A 25,367-nucleotide genomic window follows, 5' to 3' on the forward strand; every position below is an offset into this window, starting at 1 on the left:
GATGCCTCAGTTTTACTATAAACATTAGCAAGATTAAGCTACAACTAGCCAGAGGAGCTCCTCGTGTCCTGTCATGTAATACTGAGCAGACTGGTGCTACACTGACATCCATTAGTCTGAGGTATTGATCCACTACAAACTGGCTGCTGTGGATTACACAGGACAAACACAACAGCAGCTCTGCACACAGTCACACATTCATGCAAATGCAGAGGGCTGAGGCCACACACAGACACACATATTGATCTCCACTGCTGCCTCCTCTGAGCCTATATGGATGGCTGCCCAAAGGGCTGTTGGGTAATTGTGAGTCACGGTTATAATCCGCTGAATGTGACTGTAGCATGTAAGACTGTGCTTTGCAGTGGGCAGGTCTGAATGGACTGTATTGTATTTTAATAGCGGTCAAGTGGTCAGGTCGCTTTGACTGAGGAGATAGATAATGATTGGTAGAAAGCCAGGAAGGAAGACATTTGAACTCTTGTTAGTGTAATTGAGCAGTCTCATTGTGTACTTTACTCTACTTTGAAGAACACTTTTTAAACTGCCTTCCTGTCCTATTGTGACAGCAATTAGTGGTGAACAGACAGACAGACAGGCAGACAGACAGAGAATAGAAATAGCAAAGCACAAAGAGTGTGAGATAATTATTTATCCGACTTTGCTTTTTTTTGGAGTTTATCTCCTCATCCTTACAAAAACATGTCCGCATTTGTAAAATTTGACCAAGCCATTTATGATTTTGACATTTTTTTCAATTGAAATATATGGTTGAGGATATAAGAAAGAAAACAAAGGCAGGTGAACAATGACAGGCAATCTCTGGCTCTGTGATTTCTCCCTTGTGGTTCCTGTAATGAGAGAAAAGAGAGGAAAAAGAAAAAAAAGAGATCTGGGATGGGGAGGGAGGGATGTGAGAAATAATAGAACAGAAAGGGGTTTTATAGGTTAAAATGAAATATTGAATCTGTAAGTAATGATCTTTGTTCCCCTGTAGAGCTAGACAATATGGGATGCAGTGTTCATACTGTAGAACAAGTTACATACTGTATATTACTAGTCTTGCCATCCTAAAAACAGGTAGGTAAAGCTCCACTGGCCAATTAAAGATGTTACAGCACCTCAGCTGAGCTAGCAGGAGATTTGCAGCCAGGTCAGGTCCTGGTGCCCTTCATACATGATTGGCGATGAAAGAGCAACACTGAAACCATTTTGAGGAAGTTGAGATGACCTCTTAGCTATTACCTTGCACTGAGATGAAGATTGTCAACTGGCACATTATGTTTAAATGTATCCATTTGCCAAATGTTTTTGTCAAAGGTGATGTACAAATGAGCTACACATTTCATGTGACACAAGTGCCACCAGGTTGCAGGTGCATGAAGTAAGACACGAGGCAATAGAGGAAGAGAGAGTATGTTAGGTGAAAAGCCAGTCTCAGAAGAGATAGGTATTGAGGCAGTTTGTGAAGACGGTGAAGGATTCTGCTGATTGAATTGAGGTAGCTAACAAATTGAGTTAGATAATCAAGGGAGCAAACCATCATTACCTTGCAGTGATGGTAGGACTAGCTGTAATTCATTTGCAGGTCATAGTGAATGAAAAGGTGCATAAACCTGCATGAAGGAGTTCAAAACAGCCTTGCGTTTTTGGGGCACGTTGCTGTAGGTGAGAAATAAAACACTGTCCAGGAAGTCCAGTTTGAGTAAGATCTTTCTGACTTTATAGAGCATGAAGTGACCAAGTGACAGATGCAACGTGTTCAATGAAAGTTGGTCATTGATCAAAAGGCCCAGATTTCGTTGGATTTCACTGGATACTCATGTGCTGGACAGAAGGACTGGCTAAGATCTCCAGGAGTTCATTCTTAGAAGAACAGGGTAGAAGTTGGCATTCCATCGTCCATTTTGAGATATTGGTGAGACAGGCTGTGATCCGGGTCAATGGGGGCGGGAAGGAAAAATAGAGTTGTGTATCATCAGCATAGTAAAACAACCCATGTGAGTGGATAAGGACCAAGGAAAGTGATGTATATTGATGGGATCCAAGCACCAAGTCTTGTGATACCCCAGTGGAAAGAAAGTGATGCCTCTACACTTCTCCTTGCCATCAGGTAGGACTCAAACCACAGGAACACTGTTCCGAGATGCACAAGTCAGCTAAGGAGGGTGGGAGAACTGGGTGGTTCACAATGTCAAAGGCTGTGACAAGTACAGCAGGAACATCAGGGTGCAGTTTCAATGGGCCATTTTACATAACTACATACATACACATATACAGTATGGATAGTAAAGTGGGTTATTAAATTTGTGTATGCCCCAGTAAGGGGCATCTTAGAAATATCACAGAATTTGCTGCATAAACCACATGGCAGGTCTGAACCAGCTATTGTACTAACAAATCATAGTGGCTGCCATGTTCAGATGACGACACAGTGGGCTCTAAATCAAAAGCAGGTTAATGGTAGAAAGGCTCTAATAGCAGTCTTTGTGTTATGTAAAAGTCCAGAGGTGATGCCGTGCTGCTCTGCAGAGCAATTTATTAGATCATGTACAGGAAGGAGAGACGGTAAATGTAGCAGAGTGAGACAGAGAGCCAGACTGAGAGATGAAGGGGAGAGCGACATGAAACAAAATGTCAAGGGTTAGATTCAAAGCTATAATGTTTCTCAGAAGGACCATCTACTCTGAATCGTGTATACTTCACATTACTACCACATCTGTCCTAAACAACAGCATAACTCTGACTTTTGGATACATTGTCCTGCCTTTCAAGCAGCTGCTGGTTTACATTTATTCCCATTATTATATCAAAATAATCACCATTAATTCGTTTGAAATTATGCATCACAGAGAGGATCATGTCGGCTTTTATTTTTGTCTAAGAAAAGTCACTGCTGTGATTTAATACAGTTGGAAGTGCGGATTTTTAGTCTTATTTTTGTATAAATATTTGTATGAACACAGCATTTTCAAAACAACCTGCCAGTTCACTAAAACCTTGGTGTGTTCCCTCCTGCTGTGAGTCAGCCTTGTCCAGTTCATTTGTTGTCATGAAAGCAATGTTGCTCAAGAGCAGGTGGCAGCAGGTCCTGATCGAATTACCGTACTGATTACATTGTGTCTCATAGTGATGGTATTATATGCTTCCACTAACCATGTTATACAACCACGATTACACTGACGAAAGAGACAGAGAGACGGAGACAGAAGAAGAGGGTGTGATCTCTTAGCTCAAGGTAATCATGGATATTTAAAGTGTAGGAGATACTGTAAATTAATTTGAGTGTGTGAATATTAAATCTCTAACAATGAACCATTCAGACCTTGGCCTCTTGTTTCCTGAAAATGGACGTAAATAGAATTACTGGCACAAACTCCTGGCACTAGTGCTTGTGGGTGTGACCAAATAAGTTTTGCAAGATTGGTAACCATAAGCTTAAGTGCAATCCTGGCGCTGGGAAAGTTGGGAACCTGAAGATTAATTTGAGATGCAGTTTGAGATGACTGTGTGTCAAGTTTTTCTAGTCATAAATCTATCTGTAATAAAAAAAAAAAGATAAATTGTGTTTTGGTTAGGCGCCTATTCAAATTTAGAGTGTATAAGGGCTTAGAACATGATGATGCAAGTATATGATGGCCATTCCCATGCTCAAATGTATCTCACAAGTTGTTACAGCAATTTTTGAGGACCAAGACCTTGAGGAACACTATAGAAAACGTCATGCTGTGATTTGGTATCAAAAACTTTTGACATTTGGAGATTTCTGTAAGAATTGCATTTTTCAACGATTGGATCTGATGATGATGGTGGTGGTTGTTCTGGAAATTGCTCAGAAAGCCATACATCCTCTGAATTCCTTAGGTCTCTAGTTTGTGGTTGTAAAGTTTCATGAGGCTGTGATTATCCTAGAGATCACAAAAAATGGTCGCACTTGAGTGAAATAGCTACTGTGAGGACTAACAACAGTTTCAGCTTTCCAGTCATACCCAATTTATGCAATTCTAACACTGTTTAGAGACCCCAGTGTGCAGAAATATTCAAATACACCATTTTTAGTATTAGTATTTTTAGCAAAAATAACACATGTATACTGCATGCAAAAAACTATACAGGATTGGCATGGGCATGTCTGTGAAGGGGAGACTTGTAGGTACCCATAGAAGCCTAACTTTGGAGCGTTACTTAGCCCCCTTCCCTGAACTGAGCCTGCTACAGCCTCTGAAAGACAGTAAGGTCAACCGAGATCGCAGACGCCCCCTCATGTCTCTGAGGGTTAAGTGCAGTTGTGTGCAACATCATTTTAGAGATGAAAAGATGTACCACAAAGTGTTTTTTATTTTTGCAGAGCTTGTGTGTGCACATCTGCCAATGAAATACATGGACATTGTTCTATGTTTTTGATATAAGAAGTGGTCTGAGCAGGTGGAAGGACAAGCACAATTTCATGCCAAAACAAATACCAAAATTGCATTGCACAACCTAATATGCTTAAACAACCTTAGCTGCACCACTTTACCCACTTCATTGCTAACAGGCAACCTTGGAGCTAGTAAATTACCAAAAAAGTGTACCATTTGTGCAACATTGTCTTGCAGTGATGAAAATGACATTCAAACTACATTTTGGCAAAAAGCTCTGAGTCTTGCTCCTAATGTGTTTTGCACAAGCACTGATCAAGCCAAGAGTCAGAAACAACTACTCAACCACTCAATACATTACAAAACATACACACACTTCCAACAGCAATACGTTGTGTTGGCTAGTGGTTTCCAGTCTTACCCAACATGAGCACATACTGTATGAGTATATAGCACACATACACGTACACACACGTATAGACAACCTCCTGAGACGAGCTATAATACGGTTGTGAAATATTGAGGGTAATTAGCTGCAGGCACTTCTCTGGCTGATGATAAATAATTTGACAGTTTATCTAGTCCAGTTGAGAAACCAGAGTGCTCATGGGAGTTGTTATTCTGCCCCACTGTTCCCACAGGCCTGATTTCAGCCCAGATTGCTTTGTTTTTGATGGAAATGTGTAGCCATTGACAGGACCACAAATCTTAATTGATTGGAAAATTTCTATCAAATTTTCAAGTACACTCCCCGATTGGAGCATAAAACATGAACTAAACACCTAGCATGCTTCACTGTAGCTGCAAACATGCTCGCTTTGTGAGTGTGTGTGTCCCACTATATTATATAGACATTTCAACATGTATGTGAGAGCCAGAGCTCTGTCCTGACTGAGCCCGTGTGTGTTCTCTATACACTGACAGGCAGCCACACTAGTACAGTTACAGAGTGTATGTGACTAGGTCACCATGACAACAGAGCTCCCCGGAGCATGTTGAGAGCAGAGTGACATCACCGGCCTTTGCATGTGTGTGTTTGTGTGTGTACAGCACATGTGGCAATTGCTGAATTACATACTGGTCATGCAGTGAAATGAAAAGAGTAGAAGAAGGAGGAGAGGACAGAGAGAGAGAGAGAGAGAATGAAAGAGAATAAGTTTGGCAAAGACAATGAGGAAAGAAGACAAAAGACTGACAGTGAGGAAAATTAAAAGATGCATTAGATGCAGAGAGGACGCAATTACTCTGATGTGTACTCCAGCACTATTTTAGTTTCTGACAAATGGTCTTATTTGTCTTATCACCATTCCCTCATCATAGATTTCTGGGCTGTGTGTGTGCGTGTGTGTGTGTGTCTCAATGCTCTATTCTCTCTCCTACCTGACAAAAGGTGGCTATTGATCACCGTTATGCTCCATTTAGCCCCTGCTCTACATTGTACTGACAAACACAACACACACCACGAATACACACAATGATTTGTGCCTTATACAAAATGTACACATGCAAAGACATCATACACACACAAATACGCTTAGAGAGTAAACACAGATGCTATTATTGTGCTAATATGACCCTTTTGGCTCTCTGTACTCATATGCAGTCACACACACACACACACACACACACACACACACACACACATGCACTGTGAAGCAGTAGCGCTCACACACCGTTTTTCTCCTGTTTATCCAGACAGACAGTATTGATTGGAGCTGAGGGGGTATTCTCTGAAGCAGATCTATGGGAAAACTTTCACAAACTACAGTTCCCAAGCTAGCATAGTCACTTATCACTGACTTCCTGGTTGTCGATCTGTGCATCCTAATGAGCTTCTCGGTACAGTGAGGTGTGCGTCCTATCAGGCACTTAGTCCATGCTTCACTGCAATACTACAGGACAATACATATTGTGTGTTCATGGTCCCTGTAGGATGTTAATGCATACTACCTCTATAAAATAAAAGTAAAAAGAGTGGAAACGTAATGTTAAAGCTCCATTTCCTCAATAAAAAAAGGAGGAATTTGATCTGTTTTGTTACCACATGGTGTCATATATGACATTGTGTTTCATTCTATTCATATTGTTCAATATGTATGTAAATGAGGGAAAGGTAATTTTGAAGTGTCATTGTTTTTGTCTAATTAGGAGTTAAACTCCCACACTGCTCTTTGATTAAAGCACCACTCATCATATTGTATTCATATTGGGCAAGCTGCGAGTTTTCATCTCTCTGTAATGTAAAACAGGACGCTCTCTTGGGATTCATTAATAGCAGGCAATAGAAAAACTATATCAGAAAAAATATTCACAATTAATTAGTTTGTCCTTTGGCATCTCTAATGTAATTTTGGTTACAGGTCTACTGAATGTATGATTTTAACAATTCACTACACTCGAACACTGGTTTGTTTACCAGATTTCCCAATAATTCATTATCATATTTCATAGTGTTTCTGCTGGTCACCAGCTACTAGAAGTGCCGAGGTATTACTGTGCAGACCTGAGAGATTGGGACCTGATAACAACAATCTTTTAAAATCCAATAAAACATTATTATTTATCAACCATAGCATGTATACAAACAAAATCTAAAAAGATATATCTACTGAATAGTACAGCTGAACTAGTAATTACACTGCATCTATATGATCTATGTTTAGAAAAAGTAAAGATGTTGGTTTATTTCAGATATAACTTTATTTCTCAGAATCAAAGGAGAAATGGTTCAAACTGATGGCCTTAAAAATTAACCTACCGTATTGTTGAGTTATCAAGAACACTTTCGTGTTTTTGTGTTGAGAAATGTTACAGATATCATTAAAAGAAAACCTTAACATGGTGACACTGAGGAAAACACTTCCGAGCGAGTCCTCTGGTCAGCCGATTGCAAGGCTTCAAATTCTGGATTCAGTTCATCCCTGGAGCGCTCTAAAATCTACATTTTTTATTGAAAGAACATCATCAAATAGTTACATAAAATAACACAAATAACAAAACAGCTCAGATAACTACACAACGCAAAGACAATGATTCAAACAACATGCAATTACGCAGTTTCAGCAATAGCAGCATCCATAGCAACCATAAAAAGCCTGAAAAAATCTTCATAATAACTGACAAGCTAAACATCATATACATCATTGAACGAACATTATGAAAATAAAATGCACATTTCTCACTAGAAATGTCATGAAAACACATTTTAATGTTTAATGTTTAATCTAAACTATATTAAAATGTTGCATTTTCCACTGAGAATAAAAGGAATGTCTTTTTTTTGAGCAGATATAAACTTGACACGTGACATGGACGCAGGCCAATAGAAAAGAATAGGCTAAAAAAAAGGCATCTCACAATTTTAGAGCCGTTATTGTGAAACTAATACGTTTTGTGCTGTGGACCAACGTAGCTATTACACATTTTGATGTGAGACTTTGTTGTCAACATAATGTTGAAGAGAAAGTGAAGCACATACAGAGGAGACAGCTGAAATTGTACACTTCCTGAACAGGAGATAGAGGTACAGAAACATGTTTGTCTCCATTAGTCGACATTGTTCCTCTGGTGAAACATCGGTGGCAGCAAGATTTCAGAAATAAACAACACTCACTCTAATTAGCAGAGATTCCAGCTCCTCAGCACTGCAGCACAATAAAATATTCTCCATTTAAGTCCGCATGTATGTATATGTGCAGTATGTATGTGTGCATGTATGCATGTTAAATCAGTTTTCTGCCTGCTTGGCGTGTCTGTCCATGACTATGTGTGTTTGCCACTAAAATGTCGGCTGACATTCTCTTGGATTTTGTGCCGTCACTGTGTATTTCCATCTCTCCCTATAAGCCTGTGTGTTTTGGTATGAATTATGCACTGCTGCGTTTCCCCTGATAAGGCCAAGTGTGACAGTTTGTGCTTGCTGATATATCAACTGTGATTGATGGGTGTTTTTCTGGGTTTGGTTGTTGATGGCGTCTGCTATTCCAAAAATAAAATTCTTAACAGGATCTGAGGAAAATAGTCTTGTGGAAAAGTGAAAGCCTTTATGGTTTGTGGGTCATGGGATTTAACACAGTATCATAAAAGACAGATAACATGAGCACAAGCCTGTACTGCACTTAAAGATTCTCCCTCCTCTCAGTTAACCAGCTTCACCCTCCATTACTTGTCAATCATCTTGGCGAGCTGTTAACCTTCAAATGGCATCCAAGAAAGATGGGAAATGTAGCCAATCTGCAATCATTTAGTTATTTAAACGGCGCTGATATTTTAGTTAATCACGCTGTTTTTTTGCTTTTCTCCTTTGTTGATATTTAAAATATATCTAGAGAATACACCTAAAGCCTGAAAGTTAATTCTTGACATTGGAGAGACAAGGAAATCTTAAAAAACTGTTTGGATAATACACGTATTTGTTTTCTTGCCAAGAGTTAGATTAGAAGATCAATACCACTCTTATGACTGTACAATAAAAATGAAGCTAGAGCCAGAAGTCAATTAGCTTAGCTTAGCTTAACTATGTGTAAGTAAAGGCACTGTCCAAAAGTAACAAAATGTGCCTACCAGCACCTGTAAAGTAACACACTGTATTTTCTTAGTTTAATCTGTACAAAGAACAAAGTAAAAACAAAAAGTTATGGTTTTATGGGGAGTTACGCGCTGGAACTATTTCTTGGTTGGGTGCAGTGACTTCTTCCTTTGGACATAGTCAAACTTACTGTTTCCCCCGTTTCAAGTATTTATGCTAAGCTAAGCTAAACACCTGCTGGTGTTGGCTTAATATGTACTGAACATACATGAGAGTGGTATCTATATTCTCATCTAACTGTCAGAAAAAAAGTAAATGAGAGAATTACTCACAATTTTTAACTGTTCCTTCAACTCAAGGCCCACTTACATCCACTGACCATGAGATGCAGTGGAAAGCTCTAAAAAAAAAAAATAAATAAAAAAAATATGGACCTTGACTGAAGCTTTCTTGACAAACAATATAGTATATCTTCAGTTTTCATTTTTCATAAACAATCCAAGAATTTATCTGTACTTAAAATAAAAATAAGTAAATATACAAAGACATAACATGAATAATGAAATGATAAAATAATCATTTGCACCTTTTATTTTCTTTTTGTACTACTTTAAAATACTGATCTGCAGTGTAATTAATATCTCGATGATGTTTTTTCTCTTCATTTTCTGTTCATTTTCTATTATTGTATGCATTTTACAAGCTGTTCTCATCATCAGATAACCTTGTTTACTGTTATTTGCAGTGAAAAGCGTCTTCTGGCAGCAGAAAAAACACCAACCTTTTGAAAGACCAAAGACAATCCAAATGAAAAATGATTCTAAACTGTTTCTTTTGAAATACCCATGTATTTTTGGTTTAACCCAAAACCGTGATCCATAAATAGCTCATGTTAATGAGGAAAGATTGCAAATTACATCTTAAATGCCAGGCAGCAGAGCTATGAGTGAATTTGTGTGGATTAGCGTTTATGTAATCCACACATCACTTTTTATTAAGCCTTCTGTTTGCATCCTTTCATTAATTCACTGATTTTCTGTCTGCCTGCTCAGTCCCCTCCCTGCCTGTTAATGTAAAATGGATACCAGAGTTTCATCAATAAGTGGGTTAAACTGTGCATTTACCAATCACCATCATAGTTAATATTCAGTAACCACAGGTCATATTTTCAGTTCCATTCAAAACATTAAAGACTGCCACGGGGCTGCATTTACCCAGTTAAAAGTGTTGTCTGTCGACCTGCAAATCTGTCAGACAATCATACATCAAGTCAGTAAGCTGTCCAGACAGTAAGACAGTCTTTCATCAGTCAGTCAGCTGGAAGCACAGTAATCCTGCCAGTCAGGCCTACTGGTGAGTCACTAAGTCACCTCCTCATCTCTCACCCGGTCAACCAGTCAGTTAACACACTAGGATGTTGATCAAGAGCAGGCGGAAAGTCAGTCATCTTACTAAACAAGCAGCTGTTCTGTCATAACATGAATCATTACTGTACACAAAGGTTTTGACAGTACAGAAGATAACAAGGGAGGAGGAGGAGACAGTGATTATTGTAATTCTGATAGAGATGTGCTATTAAGAGGATAAGCCTGTCTAACAAAAGCGTCTCATTTTGGCAGAAAATAGCAGACTGTTATGAAAAAAAGGCTCATATCGTGTTGTTTTGTTGATAAGTGTTCTATCTTGAAAAGATAAAGAACAGACCCTGGATGTAAAATGAATGCATGACAGACCATGTGTCAGCTATGTCCTGTTTTCTTTTTATTGGGATAATGTGTAGGTGTGGTTATAGAGTAAAAAGTGGGAGTAAAATAATAGTGATTGCTGGCTAATAATCAAATATACAAGTGTAATCTTACAGTTCTATTTACAGGTTTCATTACATCTATGAGTCAGTTGGAGGAATAATTAATTTAAAACAATCATATGAGACAGTTTTTACACCTGGAGGCACTGCCTTTACCTACTGCATGTTTCAATATACAATGTGCATGTCACATGTGTTAGCACCATATATGGTGGGTGAGTTTCAGTGGTGTGGTTTGATGGATTATGGAGTCATTTTGTCGTGCTATAGATGTGACACTGTCGTAACCTAAAAGCTTAGGGTTGTTGTGCTGTTGCTCTGGTGGTCCCTGTGGGGTATACGAGGTTACACTGAGGTTACATTCATTGTCTCTTCCTAAACCCCCAGCTGTTGACATGAATGAATTAATCTATTCATCATTTATTCATGCGGGTGGAATTGATTCTCTTCCCACTCTGACCTGTGCTGTTATAACAGTCGGTTGAGAAGTGTTCAAGAACTGTAATTTCTTGTTAAGTCATCTGTGGGCAGGAAGAAAGTAATATCTTTTTAACAGTAATGGTTAGTTTCATATTGGCATCCATTACTTGCATACTTACCATTTATTACATGTATTTCTAGGAACTGTTTCCACAACCCATTTCCTATTAAAAAAGGTAACTAACTAAAAGGTAACTAATTACCTTACCTTACCTTACTAAGCATACTGTAGTGGAGTAGCATTAGCTTTAGATATAGTGATATAATTTAATGAACATGTTGTCAAACAATGTGTATCAGTATGCTATAGAATATGAATACTAGTTTTACTACACAGATCCAATATAATATATTTATTTTTCTTAAGTGTGAAAAAAAAATCTAATCTAATATAAATCTACTCACTCACATGCATTTACACATAACTCCTGTATCAAGACTAAATATCTGTAGGAACATATATTTCTACCCTTATGCATTTACAAACATTGGGAAAATGTATTATGTTCATTTTGCTCACAGCATGCTAACATTAGAGCAAGTCAATCACTGATCCCCTGCCACTTTCTCCTCCCCCCTCTCTCCCCCAACCTATTTCCTTCTTCTATTCTTCTATCGACCTGCTCACACTCTCCAGGTCCTGAGGAAACGGTGATGTTTAATGGCCGCCCCCTTCCGAGGTTGGAGCCCTTGCAATCATAGATCCGTCACCAAGGAAAAGCTCTCATAATGGCAAGCCCTTACCTCCAGACTGCACTATTTGACCCCTCCTGTAGAGGGTGTATTTGCTGAGGGAGGGGTAGTGAAACTGGGACAAGCTTGCCTGTGAAGATAAAAATCACCCAAACCATGTAGTGTACCTTTCTCCAAGGCGGGGGGAGGGTCTACGTTTGAGTCTGGTTTATTTTTTATTCATTTCAGTTTATGTAATCTCTGGAACAGATTTGTGCTTGCTTGTTTAAAGAGTGCATGTGGGTGTGGACAGTGTGCGAGGTGAGGAGAAAGTGACAGAGAGGAAGAAAGAGAGAGAAAGAGGGAAAGAGATGGTCCTCCACATCACCCCTTACTCCAGTGCCTGTCTGCACTTCCTGGATGGCTTATCATGGAGCCTGGTGTTCCCCAGCTACTGGCTCCTGGACCGACTCCTGGCCTCCTGCGTGGCGACCTCACTGGAGAAGCGTCAGCGTTCCCAGGACCCATGCTCCTTCCTCACCCTGTGTGTCCTGATCGCCGCACCCCTTTACCTGCTCCTCCTCCTCGCTTCCCTGCCTTTTGCGCTGCTGGGCTTCATCATCTGGGCTCCTCTGCAGGCCATCCGCCAGCCTTACCTGTACACCTACTCCAGGTAGCCACTTTTTTATATTATTGACACTTGGAATGCCTTGGTACTCTAAGTTCAAACAAACTGGTCACACGTTCTCATGCTTTGAATGTACATGTAACCCTCATGATTGTATCATCAGTATAAAAGATGAGCAACCACATTAGAAAATATTTGGTTCTTTGAAGAAATAAAATAAGCCTGCACATAAAAACATCAGGAGAGACATTAACTATGACTCCCAAGGTGTTTGACAGTTGTCAGTTTCATTGTTTCTCCTAAACTATGCATCAAAATGGGTTTCTGAATCAATTTGAGGTGAAAAATAGACTATGCAGTTGCAGAGTCATGCTTCATTTTATATCTGCTGTACCAGTTATTCACCAGGTTTGGAGATTTCGAGAGGCAGAAAATGGAGTCATTATCTACTGTAAATAGTTTGCTTACTCGTCTGGCTTCCAGCTGCCAGGCTCGGTGTGTTCTCAGTGGGTGTTTAGTTATCCAAACACCCACCCAAGTGGCTACCCGCCATGACCACCAACTTTGAAATATTGTATTAGCTCTGTTTGCTGTGGAAGAACAGCACTGTCTTCCAGTAATTCTGCAGATTTCCTAGAGGCACACAATGTAAAATGTAACAGACATTGCTTTTGTTACCTATGTTGGTCTCCAATAATTATGCTGCTGCCCAACATTAATGTGGTAATGGTTCATTGAATTTTTCAGGTACTACCTTTTTTCATAATGTAAGGTCAAAGTGCAGTGAGTCAGTAGAGAGCAGGATCAAGAAGCAGTAAGAGAATAGAGCTGGGAAAAATGAAATAAAGATAAATTATTGTGGTGATATGTGCAATATACAATAAAAGAAAAAGATAAATTTGAAAAAGTATTGCAAGTGCTGACAATATCTCAAAAGTGAGACTGCCAGTCTTGTTTTAAACAGGAAAGTTATTAAAATTTTTCTGCCCCATTTAACAACATAATTATAATCTACCTTTACAGTATCTGTGGGTGGTTGATAGAACTTGTCAGAACTTTACCTGACTATTATTGGTCAGGTCACTGCATGCTGACATTTCAGGCTTTCAAAACTCACTTTTCAGCCTGTACTTTAAATGTGAACTACTAAGGCTGGGTACAACACCATCATACCTATGTCACAGAGAGGCTACCAAAGATTAAAGAAACAGGAGGACTGCTTAAAATGATATGGTATTTTCTTTACTCACCTTGTCCAGACCAGACAAACACCAGGCTGAGCAGGGCCAGGCAGGGCCGGGGGGTATCGGGGAATGGAGGCCCCAGGGCAGGAGCTTCTGTTTTAGCAGTGCCAACGTTTGCCTGCTGCCTGACTCCCTGGCCAGGTTCAACAACCTGTCAGACACCCACAGGAGAGCTTGCGAGGTGGGGAAGAGGATCCGCAATGGTGCCAGTCGGCCTCAGATAAAAATCTACATTGACTCACCTACCAACACTTCCATCAGGTAGGGAGCGCATCCTCAAGATTTAGTAGCACAAGAAAACACATTTATTTTTGTCTTAAACAAAAATCAAATTGTCTCCTTCTTTGTCTTCCATTCATCAGTGCGGCATCTTTCAGCAGCCTGGCCACAGGTTTCCGCCGTACCTCCTCTCTTGACCATCGTCCAGACCAAACACACACCACCAATGGCCCAGCTGACACTGAAACTGAAGCCCTCACCGAGTGCCCAATTCACCCCTCAGGTGCCACCAACTGCCCCGTTCACCCTACTACAGGAGACCAGGGGTCCTCTGAATGCCCTCTTCACTCAGATGGAGCAGACACTACAGCAGACTGCCCCCTCCACACCACAGGGGCTAACAACAGCTCAGACTGTCCCGTTCACACCTCAGGGGAGGCTCCAGACTGCCCCATGCATTCCACAGGGCCACAGAGTGGCCCCGGCCATCATGACTGCCCCATGCATGGGGAAGGGACCCAGCCAAAACCCTCCCCAGACTGTCCACTTCACACCTCAGGAGTTCAAATCAGCATCAGTGCCCCAGAGCCAGACCCCCAGGAAGAGGAGGCCGAGAAAGGGAACCATCGGCCCGGGGAGCAGGCAGGGGGAGACACGGGCAGCATGACTGCCTCGAGGGAGTCCCTCACTCGTTACCATGGAGGTGACAGCGGTGGAATGATATCCTCCAACAACACCCTCTCTCACGTTCCACGCACGTCAATCTTTAAGCGCCCAGGACGGAAACGCCGCCACGGAGACGAGACATTCGACCATGAGATCTCTGCCTTTTTCCCTGCCAACTTGGATTTCCTGGCACTACAGGAAGTGTTTGACCATGGATCGACGACTAGACTGCGGCGTCAGTTGCATCGCTACTTCCCCTACGTGCTGAGTGATGTTGGGCGGTACGGCTGGAAAGGCTGCTGCTCCAGGTTCAAATTCCTGAACAGTGGACTGATGCTGGCCAGCCGCTATCCAATCCTGGATGTGCGCTACGAGTGCTACCCCAACGGGAGAGGGGAGGACGCACTGGCAGCCAAGGGAGTGCTGTTTGCCAAGGTCAGACGTTTTACTTTGCTTTCTTTTGTTTCTTATCCACCTGTGTTTTCATCGTACTGATGCACATATTGGAATGCTCTCAGTCAATGTGAGATTCTAGTCATATTTAAAGGATGGCTCTACACAATCAGGAAAGAGAAAGAAAAAAGAAAAAAAAAAGAAATTACTTTTTTCCCAGAAGCTCACAGAGGTTCCCTGAAGCTCTGTAACGTTTTCAATCAATTTAAATAACTTGATAGAAAATTCTGATTAGTCTTTGGACAACTTCATTTTAAAGTTTTGACACAGACAACCTTGTCATTTTTTTCTTGGTTTCAGAAATTAGTTTCAGAGTTGTAAAGACCAGTTTAAAAAAATGTCATAACTAATAACTCAGTTTATATTTAGACAGGGTGACTTTTAGGAGGCCTTGACAAGACTGCAGGACAATAATTTTTAGTCAAAAGCATTGCGCAACTTGAATCATCTCCTCACTGTATTTTTCCTCTTTCTGTTCACATTGCGGAAGTAACATGCAAATCTTCCTTTTTTCTCATTTCATCTCATTTCAAACTGAGCTGAATTAGAACTAAATGTCACTGAGGGCCTAATTTTATGCTTTTCCTGCAGCAGAAATGTGGCTGTGCTCTGATCGCTGCTTGGTGCCGTTTCAGCCGAAAGCTAATCTGGTCATCTCTCACGCCACTATCTGTTAACTTTGGCAAGGCAGTAATTGAATCTGCCCCATAAGTCTATTTATACTAAATTAAGTTTTTATACATTTGTGAAAAAGGGTGAGTGTGAAAGTTGAAATGACCCTCAAGCTGTCTGTATTAATTACTGTAGATAACCATAGTATGGCAAAGGCATCATATTGCAAAACAGTTCAACATCAACCGAGTTTAGTTTTCCTCTTCTGATTCTCTTTTACCGTAAGAACTGGGATAGACAGATAGCATCAGACAGATAGCATAGCCCTCTATCTTCTCTATCTCATAACCCATTTGATGCCCTCATGTGATTAATTCCACTCAGCATGTTTGCTGCTCTTTTGTCACAGTGTTGCTGTGATGGAGAACCTGCAGATTGCAGACAGCACTTAAACACACTCACTTTCACCCACATCCATTCAAGTATAACACATTCAGCATTGTGGTGAGTGCACATGCCAAGATAATTACAGCAAACTCACAACCTTTCACCTCTCCCATAGTTGTGGGGAGAAACAAAAAAATACATGTTGCCTTGTGTTTCCAGGGCCTTTAGCATCAAGTTAGGTAAGAAATGAGCTGAAAAGTTTAAAAAGCTATTTATTCAGAGGGAGTTATATTGATTTTAAAAGCTGTGTTATAATTTAATCAACATTTTAGGTGTACCCATTACAATGCAACAGAGCTACCAAAAGACTCATGCTGGGTGCAGACAGGACTTTTACAATTGCATGCATTCATATCCATCAACTGGCTTTTCTCAGATTCTCCATTCTCTTGTGGCATTTAACACACAGTTTGCACTTTACACTTTCATGTATAGGTACTTGTCCCGCCCCCCTAAAAATACTGCTCACAACACATTGTGAACAATAGTTGTTACTCCACAGAAGAAGGAATGTTGGACTCTTTATTAGATATATAACAAGACTAGTCTACAGCCATGCTAGCAGCTCTGTGAGGCTGTACTTAGGCACAGCCGTAGCTAAATGCTAATGCCAGTGTGATAACATGCACACAATGACAATATAATGTTAACCTGCTGATGTTTAGCAAATATATGTTTACCATTTTCACCATCTTCCTTTAGAATGCTGGCATGCTAAAACTAGATAATTAGCACTTAACACAAGGTACTGCTGAGGCTAATGGGAGAGTCACGGGTTTTGCAAGTCAAAAATGTAGGGTTTGGACAAAATTTAAGACATGATGATGGCACTAGATGACTGTTGTTAGGAACCAAACTTCATGACAGTCCATTCAATAGTTGTTGAGAAATTTCACTTAAAACCACAAATGTCAACCTCATGGTGATGCTAGAGGAAAAGTCAGAGGATCACCAAAGTCAGTAGAATTCATCCTCTGGAGAATATGAATGTCTGTACAAAATTTTATGGCACTCAATTTAATAGTTGTTGAGATACTTCAGTCTGGACCAAAGTGGTGGAAGGATTGACAGACCAATATTGCCATCCATAAAGCCACGTCAATAACACGGCTTCAAACATGTTTAGAAATAAGATGATTTCTTGACAAATGTGATGTTGAAGACTTTGAAAACATTATCAAATTTAAGAACTGATGACATATTTTAATTTTCCCCCATCAAGATATGTATTAAATTAAAAATCAGTTATAACAGTCATTTATATTCACTAACCACAGGTTTATTCACAGTTACTTACTGTAATTGATTGGTTTACTCCATTGTATACCTTGTGTGGAAGTTATTTCTGTGGTCCAGGAATCATTAGTCTGCAGTCAGGGCAGCACTTTGATGTGAGCTCTGAATTAGTTCTCTATTAAGATTTGTCGTTCGCATTTGTACACACTGAAAAGCCTCCTTGCTCATAAAGTGATCATATATGGAGACTCAAGAATTGCTCCACCTCCCAACCGTCACTGAGGGAGATCCTGTCATGTTTCCCATTGCAGTCTGACGTGTGCCAACCCTAACTTTTAAGTCCTGGAGTCCATTAGAGACTTTCAGCAGTAAGACAGATCTCATGTAGATGTGACATGACATTATGTGCAGTCTTAATGCATAGAGGAGGCACTTTCATAGTGGTTCCCCTGTGCCTGCCCAGGAAGCCAGATGGGTTTATGACACGTCAACCACTGCACTAATGCAGTGTGATGGGGTTTCTACAGCAGCTACCAATGTACTTCTTCCTGTTTGTGATTCTTTGGACCTGCAGTCCTTCTTACTCTGTATTAGAAGAAAATACACAGAGACACACACAGGTTGTCTGTCCTCCATGGAGAGAAAAAAGTTCATTAATCAGCCTCATTCTGTGACTGTCAGGATATGAGTCTGGATTGGATCCAGGTCCTGCTGGGTCGGATCCACTTCTTTATGTGACCTGATGATGAGGATGGGTACCTGTATGTACTGTGTGTATTTGTGTGTGAGCCTTTTTTTGTTTGTGTCCGTACATGCCCTTACATATACCAGATCAAATAAAGACACACTTCATCACAGCTTGCATGCTGACAGCTTCATTCTGTTAACCCTGCCGCCTACTGACTGTCACTGCAGTATACAAGCTCACCTCACATCCCTGTTTTCACCACCTCCTCCTATATGAGGTCATTCCAGGTCCCGTTGACAAGCTGGCTGTCAGCCACCTGGCAGGTACATGTCTCAATGCTAGCTGCTCATGCTCCCAACTGACAGCGGAGGAAACCAAACAATGTTGAACAAATTTATTCCCTTTACTGCTAGGAAATATAATGCCAGCTACAACCACATTTCTTCAAGTCCAGCATGACTGACATATCTGCCCCCTTTACTGTAAAATCTCCCTTCATGCTTGGATTCTCAGATGTTAAAATGTGTTTCTGTTTACTCAGAGCACATTTGCTTCTCTGGTTTGTCTGCTGTAGTCTGTCTGGATTTTTATTCTGAATGAGCCGTTACAAAACAACAGGCTACAGCTTGTTTTAAAGAATTTTGCTGTGATTAATTGGTGCTCCATGATTAGAACAGAATATTGGACACATTTGAAACTGTAATTTCCAGAAAACTGTATTGGTTTATTCAAAAATACAGGAACAACCCACTGTGAGAATGAAAGTTCATTGTTAACATTGGGAATTATAGTTTGATAAAAAATAGTCACTGGTTCAGATGATGGTTCAGTTGCCATCACATTACCTAAGCATGGAACAAAATAACATGTGGTCATATATGGGGGAAAATGTTAACCTCTGTCTCTGTGGTGTCAAATCTGAATGTCCTCCTTGATCTTTTCCTTTGAATTCCTCCCAGTTGATGCTGTGACTGGGTTTAGGTCAGGTGTACAGACAGCTGATATTGTCTTTTTCTGGTGTTCATTCAGGTACTTGTGCAGGGTCCTTGCTGTTTCACAGAAATAGTGCTCTCACAGCTGTTAAGTGTGTGTTGTTACATACATAAATGCTTGCATGAGTCATTTTTGAAATGCACATTGGAGGATTTTGGAGAGCACCATCAAACAACCAATTTGTGATGACCTAACATTTTCAAAGTTGAAGTCTCCAAACACTCAGTGTTTCCTGAGTTTGAATTGTCAAATGCCCAAACAAGCTAATAAAACGAACCAGAGTTCAAATAAACATTTGAGACACTGTTAAGAGCCATTTTGTGTGCCATTCTCTAAACCATCAATACTAAAGGAGCTTTTAAGAACCACACTTTTTATCTCTTCCTGCAGTGAGCTCTGTCCCATCTGTGTGTTGTCGCTCTCATCAATGTAACACAGTTCAGCTTTAGATTTTGCTACAGCCTTTCCTTATAACCTGCCTGTTTCATGGCCAGCTGCAGGCTTTGATCTGCCTTCTGTTCATATCTCGCCCCTCTCGGTCCTCCAGACATCTTGGCAGCTCTCCAAGGCAGCATCTTGTTGTGAACCCTGGCTTCCCCTCCATGAACCTTTTGGTCATTGGTGCTCATTACGACTCGACGCTCAGGCTCACTTCGCCGCCAGCTGGGATGCATCTCATTAGATGCTTTTCATTTGATGTACCTGATGTTCACGCTGTGTTTGTCTTTGCGGCTACCAGATACTGTGTTTGTTCTTTTATATCAAACACAAGCAAGGATTTTCGGTCATAAGTCACTGTTAAAAGTGGTGATCTTTGAAATCCCTCCTTTGTCCATTTTGTGTTGTTTGATAGTAAGCTCTCATTACCGTGATGCTTTTGTGCTTTTTTTCACCTGTCAGTCAAAACCATAGACTGTAAAAAATAATGGACTTAGCCACTGTAATGTCACCCATTAGTTTGTGGACTCCCATTTTGAAGCCTTGAGTTTGCATTTTGACTGTGGCCATGTTGGATTTTGGGGGCCAGAAGTGATGCTATTCGGACAACAGGGTTGGAGCTCACCCTAACGCTAGCTGCTAACTTGGTTCGCACAGTGTATTAACAGTCTATGGCTAACTGTGATAATGCTAATGCTAGAACCATTAAAACAAAATGTACTTACTGGAAAAAACTGAACATTCGACTCCTTAGAGGGTCTTTTAGTACAACCAAACACTCAACAAGACTATTTTATGTGACCAAAACTAACCAACGTTGTCGCTGTGGTAGCAACTTGCCTGTGACGGCACCCAAAAAAAGCAGCCACGCCCTTAATTATGAATAACTTTAAGCCTTAATAAAATTTAAACAGGTGAGTTGTATAAAAATTCACCCCCTGTATAGTTGTCATGAAAGGGGAAATTAGCTATAGAGACCAAAACTCTTTTTGTACCAGGCTGCAAACATGTTTATTTTTGCTGTTAAGTTGGGCATTTTAACATGGAGTTCTATGGGGATTGACTCACTTTTGAAGCCATTCTCAAGTGGCCATTCAAGGAACTGCAGTTTTTGGCACTTTTGCGTTGGCTTCATTTTTCAGCCCCAGAGGTTGCCGCTTGGTCAAAATACTGTGGGTGGTGCTGTAACACCAGCTTCCCTGGATTATCTGTTGATGATGTTTGAGTTTCCATAGGTGACGCTCATTTCTTTTTCTGTTCAGCCATTAGAGCATCAGTGTTCATACTAACTACTTTTATTTATTTGAAACACACTATATCATCATAAACCTTCCTGTAACATGCAACATTTCTCCTTTAAGTTGCCAGTTTCTGTAAGCATACTGTATATTACAGCTATTGATTGTAATATGCCAAAGGTGTATTATAAATGATGCATGTGTGATAAACTGGGGTTTCCTCAGTGTGTAAAAATTATGATCCTGCTCTGGCATTGTTGGAGGACATCACCAGTGTCGCACAGACATAATAAGTGAAATTGTGTTTTATCTACAGAGGTGTCTAAAAGCAAACTGTTGATAAGGGGAATGTCTACATCCATATATGCCTAACTGTGGGAGTATGCACAGCTTTATAAATCTGACAAGTGCAAATGCGTATTTCTACAGTACCAAACATAATTTTAGTCTTGAACCTACACACAGTTTTATATCTTTATACCTCTGATTACACCAAATGTAAAAACTTGCCTGAACCAATATCAGTTTGTGTGACTTGTGACATTAATTATATGCAAATTCTATATGAAAGACCAAAAACTGTATTGGACCAAAAAATGCACAACTTGTCATGATGTTACAAAATGAATCAAACATACACTAAAACCTGATATTGCATTATAGATTGTTTTTGATACTGTCCATTGTGTTAGAAGGAAATCATATTGACGCATTAGATCAACCGTTATTTATCATTAAAACTTCAGTCTGAGTAGCTCAGTATACCTAGAAATTACATGAATGTCCATATTAGACGATTCTGCACCTCATAATTTTACACCCAGTGCCAACATTCACTTGGCAGCAACTCGTGTGCTGTTCATGTAGCGGGGCAGAAAGTAGAGAGTGGTGTGGAGGTCGGGGTGGTGGATGGGTGTGTGGAATGTCTGAATTAAAAGCAGAAGACCATCATTTGCATCCTGCAATTAATGTTTGCCTTTTAATCAACTGCAACCGTATTCTTTCCCTAAGCTTAACCAAGTGTTTTAGTTGCCTAACGCTAACCATACCGTAACCATAATTTATCTGCTATAACCATCAACTTTCTCTAACCTTGATCATACTTTAGTTACCATTTTAAATTTACCATTTGTATGTCAACACTAAACATTGTTAAGGGTTTTGCATAATCCGTCAATAGTGATGGTTTTGTTTGACAGAGAGTTCGTCTGAGAATGTTGGAAATGTATTACAATGATGGATTTTAATTATTATTTGCCTCATTCAGAGAAACACCTTTTTTTGACAAGCCAGAAAATTATTCAGCAGTTCTGGTTTACACATATTATTTGTTATGGCCTTTTTTGTACAGACAACTGCAGACCACTACTTCTTTTCTAGTCCTTACAGCAATACACTATATTTTAAGACACTTTGGGTCAAAGTATCTAGCACATGATTTGTGTTTATCATTGCAATGAACTGATTCTATACCAAATGAGCCCATGATGTCAAAAATCGACCTCCAGCCACCTCAGACTGGGTTTTTTTTTTCAATTATAATCATGTTAAAACTGTTTTCCTATATGAATTAATTCTCTAGAAAATCTAACCAGAGGCACACACTCATTCTCATAATTTCCCGATGGATGTATTTACTTGGAGAGCAGCAGCAGGTCAGCAACATAAATCTGGATTGTCTCTTGTGGAGTAGTGACGCACTCAAGAGGAAGAGAAAGGGAGAAAGGGAGAGAGAGAGAGGCAGAGATAGAATATTAATTAAAAATGTCTCCCTAAAGAGAGAGCCAGCACTGGCGCAGTAATTAAAGCTTTTCAGTCTCAACATTTATCCCCTCTTATAATTATTTCAAACTACTAAGTGCATGGTTGAAGAGTTGCGTGTGTGTGGTTGTGTGTGTGTAAATATGCAGTTTAAATGCATTACTACGGATTAGGCTTCAAAACAGGGACACACTCAAATCTAGATTTTTTTAGAATGGAAATCAATGGGAGAATTCCCCAAATCCACCCCTGACTCCCCTCTATTCACTATTGATTAGCTGTGTTTATACAAACGTTAAATGATCCAATTCCTGCTCAATTTTCCAGTGTTTACTATATGATATAGCTGTATAGCTGAGACTCAACTTTAGCAAAACAAGGACTTGAGATTTGACTTGGACTTGCCTAAGGACTTGACCTGGCACTTGAAAGTCTCATCTTAATTTATGTCTCACAACTTAAATTGAACTTGTCTCAATTGACTTAAGACTTGAATTAGACTTGTTTTAGTTGAACCAAGGCTTGACTTGAACTTGTCTTGATTGACTGCTGACATGAGTTGAATCTGTTGCAACTGACTTGAGACTTGACCTGTATCGATTTACCTGAGACATCATTTGAACTTATTTTGATTGACTTGGGAGGTAAGACTTTAAAAATATCTCAATTAATAAAAAAGAGTGAAATTAAAGCAACTTTGCTTTAGAAAAGGTAGAAGTTAAGTAATAAATTGTCTGCCACAGTAAAGTTAAAGCAGTCAGCTGCATTCAGGATACTATCCAGACACCAGTAAATCTCTAGCACCCCATAGGATTTACAGCAGCAAAACACCCTTTGACTACACTATATTCCCTAAAGATATCACTGCTGCCAAACTTACAGTGAAAGGTTTCAAATTTAAGAATGTCTGCAGTTTTATTCACCTGGACAGACCGACAAACAAAACCATAGCTCATCTGTCACCCTGCTGCTTTCTGCCCTCTGTCTGTCATCAAGACAATCTGGCTGCTTGGTTTTCAAGTGAAGCAATCAATCTCATGCAAGTAATGCAAGGTGAAATCTTCACTCCTCGTCTGATGGTAAAGTTAAGGTAATTAGTTACAGCAGCCTTCAAGGTTTTGTAATCAGGCTTTCATAAATCAGCTCGGCTTCCAGTGTGAAATCGCCTCTCACAGCTCATTTCAGTTCCGCTCAGTTCTTTTTCAATACCCCATAATAAGAGGAAGTCTTGGGAAGTTTTAGCATCTCATATCTTGCACTCTGATTCATTTTCTGTTTTATTTTTAAAGAAATGCAGTTAATTTCATCCCATGTTATTTTTATTCATACAGAGCAGAAGGAGAAACACTTTTCAGTATAAATTGCTTCCAGTTGAGGCTTTCCTGTGTCACTACACAGAACTCCAATTAGCGTCGGCATCATCTGAACTTCTTCTTCTGCAGAGACCACTGACAATACAAACACATTGAGAGTCTATTCTTTCTTGCATGCATGAGTGCGTACACACACACACACACAAGAGAAATTCTTCAGGCCTCTTGTCAGTTTCAGAGTGCACACACACCTATTGAAGCATAGATAAGCCCCTGAAATATTAATACAGAGCACAGCATGCAGGTAGAGAGAAGAGCAGAGGGGAAGGAAGAGAGAGAGAGAGAGAGGAAGGAATGAGGACAGAGTCAGGAGAGATGGGGGAAACAAGACAGGATAAGATGATCCGATGAAACTTTAATGCTCCCTGTGAACTCAAACTGCAAAAGTAAAAGCAATGAAGGAATTAAGTCATGTAACAGAATCAAATGTGGGTCTTATATTATTTTTGTAATTATTACACATAGTGGTTAAAGCAGACTCAGTGGGAAAACTACCACTGTAATTTATGGATCTAATTACAGTTGGAATATTAGTACTTAAAGAAATAGTTTGATCTTTTGGGAAATTCGCTTCTTTGCCGTCTTGCTGAGTTAAATGAGAGGATCAATACCACTCTCAAAAAGCATCAAGAATATTTCCCAAAATGTCAAACTTTTCCTTTAAACATGGATTACTAAATATGTAATATTTATTGTGTATGGAAATATGGAAAGTAAAATATACAGTAATACAGGTTTCAACCTACTAATACAGTCATTGACTCACACCTTTTTCAACATTATTAGAAAAGTTAATGTACCATCTGTTAGTGCATTTAAGAAAATTGGTTTTTTTTGCTCTTCTAGACACTTATTCCATTAAGAGTAATTGAATTAGTGCCTCAAATCTTTGGAGGGAAATGTATGGCCTTTGTAAGGTATATTTACTGTGCTTCAGTCTACAGTGTGAGCTTTGTGTTTGGTTTTAAAGTCAGGCTAATTAGGCTAATGCTTTATTATGGTTTTTAGGGTTTTTCATTAGGAGCTCCGCACAGATACCAAGCCAAAACATTATTGGCAATCAGTTTCCATTTGTCTAAATGAAAGTCCTGTCCTCTGTGGGGTGCTGTAACACTGTAGCTAAGTCGCCAAAGAGATAAATACTGATTTCTTTCTTCATTATAGTAGACATGAGTTGATCGTAAATTGTGCACATTTGTTTTTAACTGATTGAGAGCATCACACATCAGATATGTTTTTAAGTTACTGCTGCTTGAGGTAAGAGGCAGGAAAATGGCTAGTGAGCAACCAAACATCAAAGTAGTTAACTTTACAGAATGTATATATATATATATATATATATATATATAGAATAAGCAGTGTTCATATTTTAAGTCTTGTTTTTTGTTTGTTTGTTTCAATCTTGTTCTTAAGTCCACACTTTAAAGCTGCACTTATCAATATTTTCATATTAACAATGGATGAATTTACCATGACTAATATGAAACGTGTTGTTCCTCATGACAAACCACAGAGAATTATCA

The 25,367-nt window shown here is 39.7% G+C and overlaps 1 protein-coding gene across 2 annotated transcripts in view; it reads left to right on the forward strand.

Moving 5' to 3' along the window:
• The window catches only part of smpd3 (sphingomyelin phosphodiesterase 3), a 71,714-nt gene that overhangs the window by 21,252 nt on the left and 25,095 nt on the right, over nt 1–25,367 (forward strand). For both annotated transcript variants that reach the window (XM_067588968.1, XM_067588966.1), the window contains exons 2-4: nt 11,814–12,521; nt 13,736–13,981; nt 14,083–15,040. In XM_067588968.1, the coding sequence (XP_067445069.1) occupies nt 12,220–12,521; nt 13,736–13,981; nt 14,083–15,040 (1,506 nt within the window). In that variant the 5' untranslated portion in view covers nt 11,814–12,219. The remainder of the gene's footprint in view (nt 1–11,813; nt 12,522–13,735; nt 13,982–14,082; nt 15,041–25,367) is intronic.

Source organism: Thunnus thynnus, chromosome 5 (assembly GCF_963924715.1).
Source record: "Thunnus thynnus chromosome 5, fThuThy2.1, whole genome shotgun sequence".
Taxonomy (NCBI): domain Eukaryota; kingdom Metazoa; phylum Chordata; class Actinopteri; order Scombriformes; family Scombridae; genus Thunnus; species Thunnus thynnus.